A 21880-nucleotide genomic window follows, 5' to 3' on the forward strand; every position below is an offset into this window, starting at 1 on the left:
CAGGAGGGCCCGGCCCCCAGTTTGAGAACCTCTGCTATGAAAGACAGAGCACAAGCACGTATGTCCCTGTCAGATTTGTGTGCGGTGTTGTAGCTGTGTCGGTCCCAGGCTATTAGAGAGACAAAGTGAGTGAGGTAATATCTTTTATTGGAACTGAAGAAGAGCTCTGCGTGGCTCCAAAGCTTGTCTCTTTCACCAACAGAAGTTGGTCCAATAAAAGATATCATCTTGCTCAACTTGCCTGTCAAATTTAACATTTCTACCCTATCTGCTCAGGCACTAGAACTGTTGACAAGCGGTCAAGACTATTGTTTTAAAGGGGAAAATTGTATATTTCCCCCCACTCTCTGCATGTGAAAGTGGCAGAAAAGTTGTTTTCAGGTGGAGACCAGATATGGAAGCATTCCGCTTGGAAGGAAGTTTGTCTGTTAGAACAACTTTAAAAGGCCCTCTGGAATTGTAATGGTTATGTACCCCAGTACAGGCAGAGCAGAATTCTGAAAGTGAACTTCATAAACAGTCAACCTTAGCAATAAATTGGATTAAGAAATACTCTCCTGTACACTTTTCTTTATTAAACAGCTAAAAGCCTTGAACTGACCTTCTTATGTAGGGCTATGTAGTCCAACCTCACACCAGTCGCTCCAGTGAAGAAGTTGGTTCCATTGTAGCAGTGATGTAGAAGACTCCAGCAGATGGGCGACTTTGGGAATGGATGGAAAGAATCTCCTGGGCCTCCAAATTTCAGTAAAGAACTAGCTTCTCTTAACCCTTCTGAGCATGCGTCGTAATAATTGAGAAACCCTAGAGTCAGAGCAATTACGTATTCAGTACATGGTTACAGCTTAAAATTATAATGATGTCTCGATTCAAGTTACCAAAGAGTACAGACGGTCCTCATATTGCTACAGCAGGCTGTGAGCAATTAGAAAGTATAAAATGTGTTTGAAGCCACCTTTTTCCACTTCCTCTCTCCATTATCGATCACAACAGGGGTCTCGAAATCCCCTCCCTTGGTTTCACAGTCTCAGCAACAGGAAGCTCCTTTAAAGGATTTTGCCTGGGCAAGCTACCAAGGTACACAGCTATTAAAACACATGGCTTTAAAGCAGAAAAAAAACTTCAGAGCACAACTTTACTTTATAACCAAACAGTGAAAAACATGATTGTATTGGCGTCACCCTTACTCCCCATTCCCCACCCTCATTTCTGTTTTCTCTCATGTTAAAGTCTAACCTGAGACTTCATGAAATTCAGGGCAGGAATGCTATTAATGGAAGTTACGTGGATCACACCCAGGGCCAATCCCTTATAAAACAGAATATACCTGTATATATCCTATTATTTATCACCCACCTGTCCCTACCCTACTCCACCGCCACATGAATTAAATCAAGGTGAAAAGAAACAAACTTACCTTTGACACTCATTGACACATTATCGAAGTCATGGTGATCTGGCTCGTTCCAAGTTTCAAAATTCCATTTGGCAACATGTTCCAATCCATATCTATCTGCAGATGAAACTACCTTTCATTACTGCCCGGTACGCTTCCATGTGGTAACGAATAATTCATCACTTCAGGGACAGAGCTCAGGACCAACCCGCCGCCTTCCAAACATAGTGGATTAAATTCTGCCCTTTGAGGTGCCTGTGCCGCTCCCATGGATTTCAACGGCCGTGGTATGCCTGGGTCAAATGGCTGAATTTGAGCCTCTGTGACGAAAAAGTACCTTCTCTTTCTCTCATTCTCTGTGGCTATCAACACCAGCTTTCTTCCTGTCCACCACTGTTGTCTATCTTGCCCTTTATACAACCAGCGTAAGGCCATGGTGGGATCCAAATGATAATGTTCATTACATATGTACAACATGCAATGCCTTCCTACCTATAAACACATGGCTTCCCTGGCACAGCTCTGGTAGCTCCTGAAGCAAAGACAGAGAGGGCTGCTAAAGGCCTTGACTTATTCAAAGGCTTGCTATCTAATTGCTATAAACTACAGCCACACTTGCAGCCTTGTTCTCTTTGATGCCCCTCTTCTTCTCTCCTGACCAGGACTTTGCTAAATCATGTCACTTTTTGGTCAGTCTTCAAAATCCATCCCTTCTTCAGTTCTCATTCCTGACTTTGTCATTGACTTCCGGTGTGACCCTGGGCATGTCACTTAATTTGTCGGTACCTCAGTTTACCCATCTGGAAAATGGGGGTAATGGTATTAATTTTATCTATTTCCCAGGGATGTGAGAGACTTACGAGGTTCATTATTTGTACGGGGCTTTTAGCTGTGGTTGAACAGCACTGTGGAAGTGCTAATCCTCATAGACTCATAGAATATCAGGGTTGGAAGGGACCTCAAGAGGTCATCTAGTCCAACTCCCTGCTCAAAACAGGACCAACACCAACTAAATCATCCCAGCTTTGTCAAGCCTGATCTTAAAAACCTCTAAGGAGATTCTACCACCTCCCTCATGATTTCAGCCTATATAGTTTGGTTTAGCCTAATTTTTTATTGGGCTACACACTGTATTTGTTGTTTTGAGTGTTGTATTGTCTAATGTTAAGTGGTGAAAATGAAACTAAAAAAAGACAAGAAGTGGAACTGGGCAGATAATTCTCAGCCTCAATTAGAACTCCTCACTCAATGGGCAAGAAACTTAAAAGCACTGAGCTCCATGACTTGTTTCAAGTGGTTTCAGTCTCTCAGCCTTTTAGGAAGCTTTTTCCAAAATTGAGTTCAAGAATTAGTATTGCTTAAATCAGGGGTCGGCAACGTTCGGCACGCGGCTCGCCAGGGTAAACACCCTGGCGGGCTGGGCCAGTTTTATTTACCTGCTGACGCGGCAGGTTCGGCCGATCGCGGCCCCCACTGGCCGCGGTTCGCCGTCCCGGGCCAATGGGGGCGGCGAGAAGCGGCGCGGGCGAGCGATGTGCTGGCCGCGGTTTCACGCTGCCCCCATTGGCCCGGGACGGCGAACCGCGGCCAGTGGGGACGGCGATCGGCCGAACCTGCCGCATCAACAGGTAAATAAAACTGGCCCGGCCCGCCAGGGTGCTTACCCTGGCGAGACGCGTGCCGAACGTTGCCGATCCCTGGCTTAAATAAACCCACTCAAACCTCTCCCATTTACCCAATTGCTGCTATGCACTCTGAAATCAAGTATAAACCACAGAACTTTGGAAGAATAAAGGACTGATGATTAAACAATGATTATTTAATAACTCACCTATGTATCTCTTGGCTAGAAGTGCAATTAGGCTCCTCCATCTTATAACCTGTTTTTTGTCTTCAAAATCTGTAAAGTATCCTGAAGGGCTTCCCATCAATTCAAATCCTTAAATAAACACAAGAAGTCTAACTCTCCATTTTCATGAACTGGTTTATTTTTGATTAGCTAAGGAAGTCATTGAGTCTTGTTGACACTTAAGAATATGAAACTACACAAGACATAGGAAATTAGTTACATTAAATGGGCTACCTTTCCTGATGCCACACACTAATTCCACACAAATAGTTACTTTGGTCCTGAGGTCGTTCAAACTCATTGCTTGTCAATGAAATCAACAGTATTAGGAGTTACCATCTCCGCTTATGAACTGGAGGGTGACTCAGAGGTACTGGAGGTGTGTATAGTTGTATATGGGTAGTGAAGGCAAGATGAGTTTAGGAACGTGTCCTCTTTGGTCCCTTCTTGAGCGTATTTCAGCGAGGAGAGTTAATCACAGCTTCCAGTTCAGAGTCTCAGATTAATGCCAAAGCACGTACCAGTAAAGCCCTAATGTGCTGCTTTACATTATTCCCAGTGTTCTGTGTGCAGAATTTCCATTTACATTAATGGGAGTCAAGTGTAAGTAGAAGCGAACCAATTTTGGACCAACATCTGCTCTGGCAAAAGCTGTTTAGTCTGATGATTGTACATTTGATCCAACATGTTTAACGGACCAGGAAAAAGCTGTCCTTACCTGGAATGAGTTTGTTTTTCCAGAGAAGATCCATCAAGTTATCCAGACTGGTAAAGTTGTAGTGAAGTTTTCCATTTGTCATGCTAAAGAATATAGGCAATCGAAAGATACAAAACAAAGAAAATAGCTAAAGTAAGCAAGAGAGACTGAAATATTAACATGACAAAGCAGGTCCCTAACTAAATTTTGATTGTCAGTTCTTCTGGCCAGCAACTGTATTACTGTTCATATAGCATGTGACACACTGGTGCAGGGCCCCGTTTTTGGTTGACCCCTAGGTGCTACTGTAAAACAAATAATAGCATTTGTTAAATAATGAAACTGTATCACTTGTATACTTAATATAAACGAAACCTCTGTCTCAAATAGATCAACTGCTTTAGTTATATAATTCACAGCAACATTTCAGTTGTTTAGAAATACATATGTTATTCTTTATTCTGATTTTAAAACAGTTTTGCCATAATGTGATTATTCCAACAAAGCCAGCATGTGGCTCCAGTAGAAAGAAGGCTGTATTACGTCTGGGTAAGATGCCCATTCTCTTCTGGCACACAGGACCAGTATGGTACTTCTAAAGGATTTACATATGAGATTTTTTTCTTTTAAAGTGATAGATGTCTATAGCATCTAAGCACAGGCTTTTCCTTGCCCAGCCCATGGCATTTTCATCTCCCAGAGGCAGGAACATAAGCAACATAACAGATCTGACGAGAGAGCAGGGGCTTTTTACCCATGCTTTCACTTGGACCCTGTGTTATTTGAATCTCCAATTTCTTACCCATGTACAAAGCAGCTTTACCAAGATTTTCTCCACTCCACTTGCTTTCTTGCGGTCACCAACTTATTGCCTAGTACACCCCGGTCCAAAATGAAAATATGCCTGACTGTTTAATTCTCATGATTTTGATTCTTACTCTGGTTGTTTAGCTGGATTCTTCATTGCTTTTGGCACAGCTGAGGATTAATGAATATATTTGCTGGGTAAGTGAGAAGGTCTTTCCTGCACCTGTGGAAGCACACACCTACAGTAACGGTGTTCAAATTTTAACAGCCTTTCATATTTTCCATATATAGTGTGAATGTAAGACTGCCATAAAAGCCATTCCCGGCTTACATCTAGGGCCAAATTTTTGGATGAGTCTCCTTCTAACCTCCTGTAGCGAGCGGGTGTGGCCTCTCTCAGAGACAAACGGACGGACAGCCGTGAGCCCCCCCTGGTGGGCAGAGCCGGGACACCAACGCCCGCACCGCCGGAAGCAGAGGGGCAGGACAGGAACCAGAAATATAAAAGGCCAGCTCTCCAGCTCAGTCAGAGAGGAGCTGTCGGCGGAGAAGGACATCTCTCACCCACTACTGGGGTTGCCATTAGCCATTTATCCCAGTGAGATGGACGACGACCCCGGGACCCAGGTACTCCCGCTCAAACAGGAGTGTAGGAAGTAGCCATGGGGAGCTGAATATAGTTCGGCTGTGTTACTGACTGACAGCCAGCCAGCGTGTTGCGGCTGGATTTCCCCGCTGACCTGGGCTGGGAGGCAGTGGAGTTGGGTGGGCCCACATCCCCCTAACCCCTGCCACCCCACCACAGGCCAAGAAGTCTGCATTTGTCAGTGTTCCACCAGAGCTAGGACCCCTGACTGTTTGCTGCCCCGCCCTGTTTGAAGGCCTGGGCGAATAGACTGGTTACTGCGCTGTCCCGAGTACAGGCCTCGGCTTCCTGACTCTGCTGCCTGCCCTGTTCGAGGGCCTGGGCTAACAGATTCCTTAGCTGCTCTGTCCTGAATACCGGCCAGGGCCACCTAACTGCTTGCTGCTTCGCCCTGCAGAGGCCCGGGGCTTGTGGACACTCCTGCTCTGCCCTGACTGTATGCTAGAGCCCCCTAACTGTTTGGTGCCCTGTCCAGTTGGAGGACCAGGCCCCTAGACTCAGCTCTGGATTACCCCGCCGAGTGGCAGAGAACCCCATGCTAATTCCCCCCTGAATTGTGCTTGTCCAGAGGACTTGCAGTGAGGGGGCATGGCCTCCCTCCCAGATGGATGGAGGAATAGCCATGACCGCCTTACACCTCCTTATATGTGCATAACACTCGGCAAGCATTGGCAGGTCCAGACCTGTGCCAGAACCCCAATCTGAACACTTGCACATAAGGATTATAATTTGTCCCACAAAATCCATTTGTCCTAATTAATTTTGCAGGTGTAAATTAACACTCGCTAACAGCATTTTTCATGTTCATCTGCAAAATGTGCCCAGGCGTATGTGTGCATTGGTTATTTTTTGTTTTGTTTTGCCTACAGGCTGAATATTTGGTCCTGAAATTTGTCTTTGGTAAATTTGAAACTTGATTTTTAAATTCATGGAGGGTTTTAATAACAATATCTCCACTTGGTTGTTCTGGCACATACCTATTGTCCAGAAAAAGAATAACTATAATCCTATGTAACAATCTTCTGAAAATGTAATTTATTGTTGCCTTGGCATAAGACCTGTGTGTGTGTAAAAACCGATTCACACCATATTCAGAGAAACTAGTTAATTAACTATTTAGGGATTGATCATAGTGCAAGAGATGAGCATAGTGCATAGAAATGCAAGGCAAAAAGTGGTAAACATGATAGGGAATCCAGTATTGGACACTTTAAATCATGTAGCAGGGGAAATTGAGAGACGGAACTTCTGCCTCTTTTCTTTAACTTTATGGGGCAGATTTGAATGGAGAGCCTGGAAGTTTAGTGATCCTGGAGCAGTGCATGAACTAGGAGGATTTATAAAACTACCTAGAGAAGATGTTGGTGACCTGACGAGGAACCAGGACTGTCAGGATAGAATCTAGCGCTAGATGAGACCTAGTCCATTCCCCCACGCTGAGGCAGGACCTCGTATATCTGGCCCATCCCTGATAGGTGTTTGTCTAAGCTGTTCTTAAACCCCCCCAGTGACAGGAATTCCCCAACCTCCTTTGGAAGCCTATTCCTGTACTTAATGATCCTTGCCGTTAGAAAGTTTTTCCTAATATCTAACCTAAATCTTGCTGCAGATTAAGCCCTTTACTACTTATCCTACCTTCAGTGGACATGGAGAACAACTGATTATTGTCCTCTTTATTACAGCTGTTAACATATTTGAAGACTGTTGTCAGGTCCCCGTCAGATTGGTGGAAACTATAGTAAAGAACAGAATTATCAGACACACATAAACACGATTGGTTGGGAAAGAGTCAACGTGCCTCTTGTAAAGGGAAGTCCTGCCTCACCAATCTATTAGAGTTCTTTGAGGGAGCCAACAAGCATGTAGACAAGGGGGATCCAGTGGATATAGTGTACTTGGATTTTCAGAAAGCCTTTGACAAGGTCCCTCACCAAAGGCTCTTATGCAAAGTAAGCAGTCATGGGATCATAGAATCATAGATTAGAGTTGAAAGAGACCTCAGGAGGTCATCTAGTCCAATCTCCTGCTCAAAGCAGGACCAACCCCAACTAAATCATCCCAGCCAGGGCTTTGTCACGCCTGACCTTAAAAATCTCTAAGGACGGAGATTCCACCACCTCCCTAGGGAACCCATTCCAGTGCTTCACCACCCTCCTAGTCAAAAAGTTTTTCCTAATATCCAACCTAGACCTCCCCCACTGCAACTTGAGACCATTGCTCCTTGTTCTGTCATCTGCTACCACTGAGAACAGCTGAGCTCCATCCTCTTTGGAACCCCCCTTCAAGTAGTTGAAGGCTGCTATCAAATCCCCCCTCACTCTTCTCTTCTGCAGCCTAAATAAGCCCAGTTCCCTCAGCCTCTCCTCGTAAGTCATGTGCTCCAGCCCCCTAATAATTTTCATTGCCCTCCGCTGGACTCTCTCCAATCTGTCCACATTGGGATAAGAGGGAAGGTCCTCTCACAGATCAGTAACTAGTTGAAAGATAGGAATAAATGGTCAGCTTTCCTAATGGAGAGACATGAACAGTGCCCCCGACCCCAAGGATCTATACCTGAACCTGTGCCGTTCAACATATTCATGAATGATCTGGAAAAGGGGGTGAACAGGGAAGTGGCAAAGTTTGCAGACGACACAAAATTATTCAAGATAGTTAAGTCCAAAGCTGACTGCGAGTAGTTACAGGGGAACTTTCTAAAACTGGGTGACTCAGCAACAAAATGGCAGGTGAACTTCAACGGTGATAAGTGTAAAATAATGCACGTTGGAAAAAAATAATCCCAACTATACATATAGAGTAGTGGGTTCTAAATTAGCTATTACCACGCAAGAAAGAGATCCTGGAGTCAGCATGGATACTTCTTTGAAAACTTCACCTCGGATGCACAGCAGTGGTCAAAAAGACTAACAAAATGTTAGGAACCATTAGGAAAGGGACAGAAAATATCATAATGCCACTATGTAAATCCATGATATGCCCACACCTTGTATATTGTGTCCCATTCTGGTAACCCCTTCTCAAAAAGGACATAGTCGAACTGGAAAAGTTTCAGAGAAGGGCAACATAGATCATCAAAGGTATGGAACGGTTTCCATATGAGGAGAGACTAAAAAGATTAGGGTTGTTCAGCTTAGAAAAGAGATGAATGAGAGGGGACATGACAGAGGTCTATAAAATCATGAATGGTGTGGAAAAAAGTGAATACAGATGTTTTATTTTCTCTTTCACACAATACAAAAAACTGGGGGTCACCTGATGAAATTAATAGCAGGTTTAATATAAACAAGAGGAAGTACTTTTTCACACAACCCCAAGTTAACCTGTGGAACTCACTGCCATGGAATCTTGTGACAGCCAAGAGCATAACTGGGTTCAAAAACGAACTGGACAAATTCCTGGAAGATCAGTCTATCAATAGCTATTGGCCAAGATGGGCAGAGACACAACCCCATGCTCGGGGCGACCTTAAACCTCTGACTGCTGGGGGGAAACACTACTTACTCGCCCTGTTCTGTACACTCCCCCTGAAGCTTTGGCATGGGCCACTGCTGGAGACAGGATACTGGGCAAGATGGACCATTATGACCCAGTATGGCAGCTCCTAGGTTCTTATATTATCAGTCTTCTTTTCTCGAGACTAAGCAGACCCTGTTTTTTTAAACCTTTCCTCCTAGGTCAGGTTTTCTAAACCTTTTATCATTTTTGTTGCTCCCCTCTAGACTCTCTCCAGTTTGTCCGCATCTCCTAATGTGTGGTGCCCAAAGCCAGACACGGTACTCCAGCTGAGGCCTCACCAGTGCAGGACCACCTTTGACTTGCATTCAGGTAAAAAAAAAAATTTAAGTCTGACAGTCAAGGTCCAAAGCTTAATTCGATTGTTGCAAAGAGCAGTTCTGCTCACTCAGATCCATTAACGATATTTCCAGTTTCACCTTGCGTCCTACTGAAATATTTGCTTACACGCAGTCAGCAAGTATAACAATGATTAACTTTACTTTCATGCAAAAAACCTGAAAACACAATTCAGACAATAAAACAGAAGTGTGTCCTTCTGACTTCAGGGGTCTAATTCAAACAGTATACATTGTAAAAAAAATAAGGTCCTTGTCTTCCCTCTTAAGCAGATTGCGTGCTGCCATCCACTAGAGAAGTGGCTGCATTTCAGCGATGCTGCATGCATATAGATAGAAGCCTTTCTGTATTTATTTCTGCCGGTAAACCGCATTAACAGAACCGTGACTTACTTGGAGGCAGATTAGGGCAACCCACTCCCATTAATAAGCAGTTAGTTGTCAGTGAGAGTACTTCATCCTCACAATCTGGCCCTTTAATGTCAACACTTGTTGTGTGGTTGTGCAGAAACGACACCTGCTTCTCACCTTTTTTGTCCCATTTATCATGGTATATGGCCTGAGCTCTATCTTCCTCACCCTCAATGAAATAACACTACTGTCCTCAAACCCAGGGACACTTTGCAATGGCTGCAGTTTTGATAAAACATTAATATGCAGGTTAATAAATGCTCTGTCACAGAATGGTCTCGAAGAACATCATTGTAGCTACAAAAACAACAAGGAGTCCGGTGGCACCTTAAAGACTAACGGATTTATTTGGGCATACGCTTGAAGTGAGGTTTTTTACCCACAAAAGCTTATGCCCAAATAAATCTGTTAGTCTTTAAGGTGCCACCAGACTCCTTCTTGTTTTTGTGGATACAGACTAACACAGCTACCCCCTGATACTTGACATCATTGTAGCTGGCATCCCAAGGAATTGATCAGTTCTTTGTCAAGTCATGATGCTTTTGTGGAAACTGCAGGAATCCCAAACAGTGTCTATTCCACTGGGAGTGAGATACCTAATATTATATCTCCAAACAACCTGGAGACTAGCAGAAGGTAACAGGTTATGAGTCTGTGTCTTTGCAGAATTGTTGGAGCGGGTGCTTCTTGGAGTGTTCACTGAAAGGATTTGAGAGCATAATATCCCATTCCCGCTCAACCTCTTCTGCTGCTGAGTTTGCCAGTCTCGGTCACCTTAGCAGAGAAAGCACATTATCCAAGTCTGGAGGGCGTTACCAGAGGCATGTGGGATAGGAAAACCCTGGGTGCTCTGCCTGCTGAATTTCAGGAGGAAGGTCAAGAGCTCTGCAGAGACTGAGTTAATATGTTTATTTTTTCCATTAGGGCTGCTGATCGCCTTCCAAGTCCCTAACTCTGTTTTTGGTTGCTATTAGGAGTGAACTTGGGCAGGTTTAAAGTTCAGGCTGTTACTAATCTCTTGTTGGCTCCAAGAGGGCTGAGCACTCAAACCTCCCGTTGACGGTAAATCCCAAGGAACTCTGTGCCTTGGGGAACTGGTCCCCAGAGCCTGGAATGGGCGCAGCATCTTATCAACGCCCACGCTTTAGAGGGCTGTTTTTTCAGCCCTTGCTGGGCGGGTTTTGTTCCATGTGCCTTGTAAGGCGACAACTCCTTCAGCTCTAGGTGGGCACGAAAAACGGCTGCAGAGTAGATTTAAGGAAGCGACGGTATTAATGAGTAACAGTATGCAATGGAAGGGGGAAAGGGTTTATTTAATGGGTAAAGGATTCCGTTCTGAACTGCTGACCGCAAGTGCAGCTCATCCGAACTCAAAGGAGTTGCACGCACTGGCACCAGGATGGCTGCACACGTTGCTTGTCATCTCTGCTGCTACATGCAGTACAGCCAGTTATTCTGGGCACCAGCTGACACTGTTTGAGCAGTAGCAGATCCACAGGCCTTGCCCCTCCTCCAAAATCCCCATGAATCGTGGCACCTGGGATTGCCTATGGAGCAGTGCAGAACCTCTGTGTGGGCTCTGAGTCCTGACCCTTCCTCGGTGCACAGAGGAACTTTTGTAAAGGGATCACTCAGTGCAACAAAAATAACACTCCTCAGATTCCCAGGCCAGAAGGGACAGCGGTGACCACCTCCTGTACTTCCTCAAAGTCATTCCTAGAGCAGACTTTTTAGAAAACCACCCAATCTTGATTTTAAAATTGTCAGTGATGAAGAATTTACCGCAACTCTTGGTAAACTGTTCCAGTGGTTAACTACTCGCATTGTTAAAAATGCACATCTTATTTCCAGACTGAACTTGTCTAGCTTCAACTTCCAGCCATATGGGTCATGTTATACCTGTCTCTGCTAGACTGAAGAGCCCATTGTTACATGCCGTATTTGTTCCCCGTGTAGATTCTTATGTACTCTGATCAAGTCACCACTTAACCTTCTCTTTGTTAAGCTAAATAGATTGAACTCTTTGAGTCTATCACTACAAGGCATGTTTTCTAATTCTTTAATCATTCCTGTGACATTTCTCTGAGCCCTGTCCACTTTATCAACTGACAGGACTGCAGGCTGGGAACTTCCTGCTTTATCTAGCCACATCACAAAGTGTGTGTGTGTGTGTGTGTGTGTAGAGGGGGGGAGGTGGTAGAAATTCCCCCTGACAAAATCTGAAATAGGGAGGGGTAAGAGCATGGGTCCATCCCCTAGTACTCTGGGTAACTCAGTTAACCCCATGATGACCACTTGGCTACAGGAATTGCACAGTTTGTGCTGTTTCTCGGTTCTTCTGCAGATAGGATTTTCCCTTAACCTGTAGTCTTAAATATAATCGCAAGCTTAAGTAGTACTGTACTTGTACTGAAAACAACCCACCCCCAGTAAATCATCTTCTGATTTTTTTCCATTAACACTAAGTATGGATCAGACTCCGAGGAAGTAATTTCAGTTGTCAGCTGAAGACTTAACACCTTCATCCACCTGAATTTGGAAGAAAAAGTTAGATGTTTAACACCCAGCAGAACTTTTGGAGCTCAGATACGCAGGCACCCTGCCACAGACGTCAGTGAAAGCTGTGCCTGTATGAGAGGGCAGAATGGGGCCTTGGCTGCGTATAACTAGGCCCCGTTACTGACAGAATGAGCTAACGCAGCAATGAACAAGGGACATGATGCGGATGGTCAGGGCTGGCTCCAGGCACCAGCCCACCAAGCTTGTGCTTGGGGCGGCATCTGGAGGGGGGTGGCGCGGTGCGGCGCTCCGGCTCTGGCCGCTGGGGAGAGCAGGACTACGGCCAGGCTCGCCACCCTCCCCCCGGCGCTCTGGCCGCCGGGGAGAGCGGAGCCACGGCCGGGCACTCCGCCCTCCTCCCGGGGCTCCGGCCGCCCTCCCCCCGGCGCCCTCCCCCCAGCCGCTGGGGAGAGCGGAGCCCCGGCCGGGGCTCACTGCCCTCCCCTGCCACGCTGGGAGGGGGAGGTGGGGGGGGGGGGCGGCCGGAGGCTTTTTTGCCTGGGGCGGCAAAAAAGCCAGAGCCGGCCCTGCGGATGGTAGGTGCAAGACATGCTATACGGTGATCCCATGTTCAGCCTCCCTGTTGCGATGGCTTGTCACAGTTCATCTATCCATACAAATGGCCAGCATGATACGTGTGAAACAAAGGAGAACAAATCTTTTGCATTTTAGAAACAAGTGAGGGTGCCCCTTAAAAAAGCAGAACTACTACTCCTTCGTCAAAGCTCCTGCCTTTTCCATAAACCATCTGAAAGTTGGGCATTGAGCCAAGGTCTTTCTTAATAAGCTAAAACTGAAGCCAACGTTCATTAACGTATCGCATGTCACACCCGTTTATTCCCCTTTGAAAGCTGCATTACTGACCTTTACTATGTCCCTCAAGTCATAAATCACCATGATATGGGTACATTTAGCAGGATACAGGAGAGATACAGAAATGTGAGCAAACAATGCAAGCTTTCAAGCAGATAAGATACGGCCTATGATTCACCACTTTTCACTCAGCCTGCTTCCGTCTCCTCCGTCCTTCCCTCGGCAATGGTGCGCTGTGGTGGGAGGGAGGCAGAGACAAAGCATCAGTAGCTCCCTGTGCTGAGGTGAGTTTCTTTGCCAGGAAAATGTTGTTAGTCATTTTTTACAGAGAGCGTACAAAGCAAATTCAAGATTTGGAAGGGGAAACAGGCTAAGAAAAGAAGCAGTTTAGTCTACAGTATAAGGTCTTTTCATAACCGGATACATTCACATTTCAAATCAGGCCATTTAAGCACAGATCATTTGGATACAAGCATGTCACAAAGAGAGTCATGATTCCACCCCTCTTTTACAAAGATATATTATCATATGATAGGAGGAGCGATTTCACGGCAACAAATGCTTCTGACAGCTTTTCACTACAAATCTAGGGTAGCATTTCAAGCTATGCACATTCACTGTCCTCTCGCTGCATTTACTGAGCTGACGCTTTTCTAGTATCAGATTTGATTTAGGGAATACGATGCCTAACTACGTCTCTACAATGCATGATTACAAGAAAATGCTAAATGTGATTTTTATGCTAACCTTGCCAACAACATTCTGATGTAACATATGCTTTCTGCATGAATACACTCCCTGGAAAACAATACATCCCTGACAAAAGACTAAGAGGGAGATTTTTTTCAAAGGCACAAATGGTAGCTAGGGTGCCCAACTACGGCTGCCAGACTGAGTTGGATGTCTAACTGCCTTTGTGCTATTGAACTTCTCCGTTTAGCTCGGCATTTTTAAACATGCCCGTGAAAATGGTTATTGAAATTCCCTTTTAAAGTGGCTACTGAACTGAGTATGCAACATTAAATGAAACAGCCTAGCATCTCATTTTCTGAGTAATGGACTCTGAATGGTACTGTATAAACTTAATTTTTTTTTGTTTTATTAACATATGAGACTATGAAGTATTGCATTTAATAACTTCTATATGTTTCATATAATTTTATCCTTTGGTAAGTGATAGTTTTATAATATTTGACTTGTCAATTTTAGCTGAAATCAATGTATAATTCCAAAACGTATGGTTTTGTTGAAAAGCTTACTAACTGTTGTACCTCAAGTAGTTAGAAACCTAGAGATCTTTAAAAGGTGTTTTTGCCATATGCAGTGTAACGGCCTAATCCTGCAAACATCTGCTTAGGCAGATCCTCACATCCAACAGAACTTCAGATGCTGTAAGGTTTTTCTCCTGTAGAACCCTTTGAAAGATCGGATTTTAAGTTTTTCATTAATTTACTGATTGTTTCATTTTTAATTTGAGATTATTAACTACTTTGCATCTTATTTTTTCAAAGTGTACGGAAAAACATACAAACTTCTCAGTGAGAAACATACTTAGGAATCTCTCACGGGACAACTGACAAACTAACAATACTATGAAATATTAACAGCCTAGCTCACAAGTGAATGAGTAAAGATTTATGGTAACGCGGCTAAGTTTTCCAGCTCTACTGTTTCCACAACGCCTACTTTGCATATAATGATCTACTTGACTTTCCTGCACCTGTCTGGAGTCTGTTTTATACCTTCAACTTTTTCCTTTTACCATGACCTGTACAGGTAACCTTTACATGGCCTCTCACATTTGAGTTGCCAATTTGTACCCTGTTAGAAAAAACAAAAATTATACAACAGAACCTCACTAATTCACATTAATGCCTGAGGTCTACTGCAACTTACTGAAGTTTGGCAATTAGCAGTAACAAAAAGGTAAATAATAAATGCTCTAGGGTAATTTGTAAAGTGCATGCCTTCGTGATATGGCAGCTCAGTATAGCCTCTTAGTTGAGAGGTGATGGGACTGGTTTTGTGCGGATTATGAAGTGTTTAGTGAGGTTTGACTATAAATGTAAAAACAGCGTAAGCCTCTTAAAAATCAGCGCTATAATACAAATCCTCTGCATTACGTTCCACATTCTATAAAACACAGATTTGAAGTGAGAGAACTTCACTTCAAACCAAACTTTCAACTGTTGTCAGAGAGTCATTATTTCCATTCTGAATCCATTCGTGGCATTTCTGTCCTGCAGATTCGGCTAGCAACTCTGTCATTACAGTGGAGATAGCACTTTCACTCCAAACTTTTGGTTCCCATGTAGTATTTCACAGCAGCTACCCTTGGTGCTGAAAAGGGCCCCAATTCTTCATTTTCGATATCTATCTATATAATTTACCTTTTTCAATGACTAAGATCCCGAGAAAACTAATTGATTAGCTGATGAACAAAATATTTAGATAACTTGCACTCCGCTCAAAAATGGGTTTCAGTTGTTCCAACTTATGTGTGTGTATCACAGAGAGGAACGGGTGCTTCGCTACATTTTTAAAAGGCTGAACTTTTTATATATAAGTAAAAAGTTCAGATTCCTGTGCATTCACTAATATCTTAGTAATTGAAGAATACAGCAGTATTGCTAATGCTACACGTGCACGTTGTGCAGCTCTTGCCGCAGGCAATGAGAGTAGGCTCACACCAAGCTACGTCTGTTAGGGAGGCTGTCAGGCCAACTAGCTTATGCTCTCTCAGCCCTTATGATCCTCATAAAAAACTCATCTTAAAACAACCTAATTCAAGTGTTTAGATACTTTAATCTCTGTGCCAGTTCATTTACCTGACAAGTACCCCATACAGTTTTCAATTTAACTTAGCTTGCAAATGGAGCAGGGGTCCTGTACAGTAAATAGTATGTCATCACGTAGCTGAGCGTATGCACAAGGAGAGAAAATTAAGATTGCAGGACAACCTTAATTGCAGGAGTTTGGCCAGAGGGTTTTTTAAGTGGTCAAGTTAATGTTTTCAGATGTTTACATCTGAAATTTCACAGTGTTCTAACTGTGGGGGTCCCTTTTCTGGCAGCCGGGACTCGTAGCTAGGAGCCCCCCGGCTGGGTCGTTCCCAGCAGCAGGGGAAGATCTGATGCATGTCCACAAGCCTCCTCCAGCTGCAGGAACCTTTGGAGCCAACTTTCACATGCCAACTTTCACGCGGTAAATAAGCTCCCCGACTTTCACAATAAGGCAAAAATCAAGCTAATCCCATTTCAAAACAAGGCTAAAACAAGCCAATCCCTAAGAACCCCAACACTCTCTGTGACTAGACCCCCCCCGGCGTGCAGTCTGGGACTGTGATAGGCCCACTGTGCATCCCGACTCTCTCCACACCTTGACCCTGCTTGCCGGGAGCTGATAAAAAAAAAGAAGCAACAAGCTACAAGCCAAAAACTAGCCAACAAGCAACTCACAAGCCAATTAAGCCAAAACCAAGCCCAATTTCTGCATTTTTTCCCCGCAGGTTTGACATGTCTGCTTCGGAGCTTCCTGCAGCAGGGAGGCACTCAGACGTGGGTCTGATTTCTCCCCCTCCCCCCAAGCTGCCATGCAAGGGAAGGACAAGTCCTGTCCCTGCTGGGAATTGCAGCTAGGAGCCCCCCCGCTGGGGGGCTCCCAGCAGCAGGGGGAGATCAGACCCACATCCACAAGCCTTCTCCCGCTGCAGAAACTGTCCGCACCACAGCTTCCTGTAGCAGGGGGAGGCACCCGGAGGTGGGTCTGATCTTTCCCTCCCCTGTCCCTCTCCAGCCCAGCAGGGACTCACAGCTAACAGCAGCAAGGGGGAGATTGGATTTCACTAGGAAGGGCTTATTTCACGGTCTGTGACACGTTTTTCACGGCTGTGACACTGGGAGAGCCCTATGTATGGGATTTACATTTCTTGTCATCACCCTGAAACTCTGTCCTCTATCTATCTTTCCTTGTTGAGCCTTGCTTCATGGCCAGGCCGCAACAATATTGTCTCCCTGACAGCGTCTCACTCAATCACCTCTATGCCTTCAATTCAGCCCTCCTGTGCTCTGCGCAACCGAAGGTTTCATCCCTGTCCACTTTAAGTCCTTCTTTAAAGACCCACTGATGCTGTGCTGCTTAATTTTTCTAGCCGGCTTGTATATCGGTGTTGTCGTTTGTTTCCCTTCATCTAACTGCTTTCTACCAGGCTCCCCTCAATTTTCAGCTCCTTGGACTGTCCCTTCTTGGATATCTGGAAAACACCTAGCATAGCGTGGGTGCCACCATAAACAGATACTGAAGTTCTATCTGGAGCTCGAGACTTCAGATTCTGTGACTCTGTTTGGCTCAGTTGTTGTCTAGAGCCTTTACCCGTGAGATGCTCAGGGAAGACCACTCTTGCCACAGTGACTCTGGCAGTGCGGAGACGTAGGTGGTTTAATCACTTTTCACAGTGCACTTTAGCTTCTCTTGATTTGAGGGACCCTATTGACACCGAAGCAGGAAAGTGGTGCAATTTTGGAGGCTGTGCTCGGTAAGGGAAAAATACTTTCAGAAGAGCTGCCTCTGACCGTTAACAAGGAGCAGGCCTTTCCATCTAGGGCCCCAGACTGGAGAACATTTCATATATGAACTTTAATTAGGGGAGTCAATATTTCAGGTGGCTGGGATACACTTACATAAGTACTTGTAGGCTACTTAAAGCCGTCACAGCTGAATCTTTGAGACATTTAACTGAAGGATGCTGATACTAAACCATATGTTTCCTTGTGCATGAGAGGCAGAGACGGAGTGAACAAGGAAAGTCATTAAAGTTATGTACAGTTGAGTATCATCAACATAAATATTATAGTTAATAACTACTGCGCGTAATATGTTTGCTTGAATGTGAAATGTGATTTAAATAGAGGTTAATGTGTTTATATGAATGCCTGCCTGCTCCACTTCACATTTCAATAATTCAGTGCACTTGAATGTTCCCGGTATGGAGTTTACAGGTGCATATAGCAGAGCACTGTATCGTTGTGTACTGTAAACGCTAGATTGACAAGTAGTGTATTGCCCACGAACTGTAAGCTTGTAATTCCCCTTTGTGCAGAGGCTAATGCACTTCTGAAGTCCTGCTTGATCTGTCACAGATGTGCCTAAAGTAGAGCCTGCCCTAGTCCTCTGCTAGCCTTCTGCACAAGGGGAAATCTTGCCTCAAGTGACTATTGAGCTCCTTGGTTATGGTTCCGTTTAAGCATTTAACATTTCAGCCAGGTCTCTGAAGGCTGCATGCTCACCAAGTTAGAACTGTTAAAGATTAAGCAGGTTTTGAAATACCTGATGGTCAAGAAAAAGTTGGAGCAATGTTCGGTGCATAGGAAACCCTTTATTCATGCTCTGATAGTTTAGATATGGATGAACTGACTTCTCCCCTCCATTCCCCAATAGTAAGAAATACCATTTGGGGCTTGGAAGAATGAGCAATTTCAGAACAGTGTAAGCTTCTGAGAACGGGGTCTTGGAATGAAACCCTGATGTTTCAACTTAACAGCACTCAGGTGAAACCACCCATCTTGGAACTGGATTTTCCCAGTTTGAGTTGCTTTTCTTTGGCCCCCTTCAGCTCCCCTCTTCCATACTTTCATGTTGTAGAGACCTGGAGCCACTTGGCATCCCTTCCCGTTCCCCAGATATGATTCCTCCGCAGCACTTCCAAACCCTGCTACCCTAGTGAATGAGGACTTGAGTTAGTCTCAGACGGCACATGAGTGACTACATAAGAATTTTGATCACGTTCATCTACCTTTCAAAATCCAAAGCCATCCTCGCCCAAAGCAGCGACAGCTACATTCAAATTGGGAAAGTGATTTTAAATTCAACAATATTCTGACTTAGCTCAACATAATTTTGGGGTTGCCAGCAGTTAATGTTTAGCCATTATTTATACCAAGATCATACTGAACTATAGCAGGCAAGAATGTCTATGATCAAGGTTATCTAATACTTTCCATCATCAGACTGTTTTCAATGGCTTACTTTTCCAAACTTTAACCATTTGGGATGAACTTTTCCCTGCTTGCCCTTTGCCTCAGGCTGAATTTTGGCATATTGCAGCAAAAACAGTCAAGCTGTTTCCAAGAAAGAGGCTCCATCACACACGTCACGTGCTGCGGTGCCCTCAGGAGGCTGAAGCCTGAAGCCTGGAGTCACGGGGCTGAAACCCAGAGCCACAAGCCCTGGTGCCCCTGCAGGGCAGAAGCCACAAGGCCCCCACCATGCGGGACTAAAGCCAGGAGCCCTGAGCCCCGGCACTCTGCAAAGCAGAAGACCTGAGCATGGTGGCTGAAGCCCCAAGGCTGCCCCCCCCCCAGCCTGGTGGCTGAAGTCCGGAGCCCCAAGCTCCCCACTCCGTGGCTGAAGCCCCGAGCCCCAGCCTCGCAGGGCCCTGGAGCGTTTATAGCATGTTGGAGGTGCCTCAAAGAAAAGGGTTGAGAACCCGTGATTTATAGCACAATAAAACAGTCCTCAGATAAGTACATTTGGTTAGCAGTTATTGGTCAAATAGGCCTGTCTCGATGGACTTGAAAACGTACTGCTGAGTTAAATGCGTATTGTTAGTGAAAGCTGGGAAGAACTTAGGCTGCCATTATGGTGAGAAGTTTATTATCTACTATAAATAGAAATCTGAATACAGTGAAGAACGTAAATCCATCAGGTAAAGTACTCCCACTCCCGAGCTGCACCAGTGCCCTTATCAGAGTAAAACTAAGTGATAGTTCAGAACATACGGGCATTAGCACAGCAATAAATCAGTACTATAAAAGTCAAGCGATGATGTAAGCATACCGTCATATGCAGTTTAAGACTGAAATCAATATTTGCAATGAACGTTTGAGAGAGCCATGCAGTTTTACTAGAAACAGTTCAAATACGTTCCACTTGCGGATTAAAATGTTCTGTTTCAGGTTAGTCCACACTAACTGGATGTGAGATAGCTGACCCGGTACTGAGGATGGCTTCTACATGGCAGAAGTGCCCGAAGGACTGTGCCCAAAGGCATGCCATCAACTGAAGCAAAGGTATTTATATGATCATGCCTTGTGCACACTGGAGACCCAGCACAGGCTCAGTTCTGTAGCACTCATCCAGTGTACCTTTCCACCTCTCCACTACTCACCTGGTGGCAGAGGATCTTACTAAATAACCCAGACCAGACCACTGTTGGACAGTGGTGGCCATTTGCTATGTAGGCTCCCTGTACGCATGTTTGAATCCATTTAGCTAGAATAATTTTCTGAGTTCTAAACCCCTCCTTGCCACTTATGCAAACCAGATGAAGAGTTTTTCCCCCACTGTCAAGTCTGTGTTAAACTAACATTTTAATAGTTAATACTCTGAACTTCGGTAGTACATCCAAGGATCTTGAAGGACTTTACAAACAAGCCTCCAACCACCCCTGTGATATAGGTGGCATTCCCATTTTATAGCTGGGGAAACTGACAGAGAAAGGCCAATTGACTTGCTCAGTGTTGTACCAAGTCAGCAGGACAGCCATTAACTCTTTTGGATTTGTCCAGATTTCAAGGAGTGGTGCCTAGTCTCTGAGCAGTTAAGGCCTTTCCTCTACAAACACCGTGCCCAGCAAGGAGAACAGATCAGATGGGCATAAAATATGATATAGCTTCCTAAGATAGCCAGAACTTCAAGGAGGGCCTAGCTGGGTTCTCAGCCATAGATAGTTTGATTTCTAACAGCAGAGCATGTATATCCACCAAGGCCTCAGATGGCTGCTAGAGCTGGCTGCATTGCACATATCCCAGGCTGAACATCCCACTGCCTTTTTCTAATTTGTGTCACCTTGCTGAAAAACTAGATCCTACAGTATTATTGGCCAGATAGTCAAGAGACATCTGCTTCCACTTAGACATTTATGCGGCCAGATTTTCAAAATGGGGCTCAGCACATTGTGTCCAAAGCACTTTTGAGAATCCAGCCTTAGTGTCACAACTGGAGTTTCTGGGTGCTGGACACTTGAAAAATCTGGCCTCCCTCCGCAGTTCTCCAGCTGTTAGTCCATGGAGTGGCTGGGGGTGGCTTGCAGAGAGCTGTCTGTCTGCAGTGCTGGCTCTCCTCTGTGTTTCTGTCACATGGTGGCGGGCTCTTTTTAAGGGGATGTGGGCCTAACCCCAACGGTGTCTAATCAGCTGCCTCCACTGAGGCTGTGAGGCTAGGGCCCAAGTGATAACATGAAGATCACCTGGTCCTCATAACTGCCAGCAAGTAGCTCAGTTGTGTGGAGAGCTGCAGAAAGCAGACAGGCCCCTGGAGGAAGCCCTGAGGCAAGGGAAAGAAGTTCATATGAGACTGCCAGGCAGATGCCTGCAGAGTGTCATCCTGTGGAAGCAGATAAGACCCTACAGCAGAGGTCTTGTGTTGAACAGTTTTATTTTGAAGAAATAAAACCAAAAGGCCTACAGAAAAGGACTGAAATCCTGTGGCTGGAGAGCATGCTTCTTTGGTGCATGGGCTAGTGAGAGAACCCACCTGCTTACAGTTTCCAACTGGCAAAAAAGCATTAAAGAGCAGCTAATGTATCAATACTTTTCTATTATTCAGATAATCAATGGCTGTCGTTACCTCAGGAATACTGGGATGGCAAGTGGGCGAGAAGATGACCTAGTCAATGTTATTAACATGTAGTCCACACCGTGAGCTAGTCCAAGGGGTTGGAGAACTCTAGCTTGGCCTTAATAAGCCTGTTCTAGAGGAAAAGAGCAGGAGAAATGGTATTATTCCAACGTCGACAAGTCCATTAACTTTTGGACTGAAAATGAGAATGAGAAATGTCACAAGGGGTAATGAT

At 44.9% G+C, this 21880-nt stretch overlaps 1 protein-coding gene across 1 annotated transcript in view; it reads right to left on the minus strand.

Moving 5' to 3' along the window:
• IDUA (alpha-L-iduronidase) overlaps window positions 1–21880 on the minus strand; it is a 74910-nt gene that overhangs the window by 24357 nt on the left and 28673 nt on the right. Inside the window, exons 3-6 of the mRNA XM_054032004.1 lie at window positions 3964–4046; window positions 3228–3335; window positions 1418–1513; window positions 602–804 (exon numbers count right to left, since the gene is read on the minus strand). Of these exons, the coding sequence (XP_053887979.1) occupies window positions 602–804; window positions 1418–1513; window positions 3228–3335; window positions 3964–4046 (490 nt within the window). The remainder of the gene's footprint in view (window positions 1–601; window positions 805–1417; window positions 1514–3227; window positions 3336–3963; window positions 4047–21880) is intronic.

The sequence above is a fragment of the Malaclemys terrapin genome, chromosome 6 (genome assembly GCF_027887155.1).
Source record: "Malaclemys terrapin pileata isolate rMalTer1 chromosome 6, rMalTer1.hap1, whole genome shotgun sequence".
Taxonomy (NCBI): domain Eukaryota; kingdom Metazoa; phylum Chordata; order Testudines; family Emydidae; genus Malaclemys; species Malaclemys terrapin.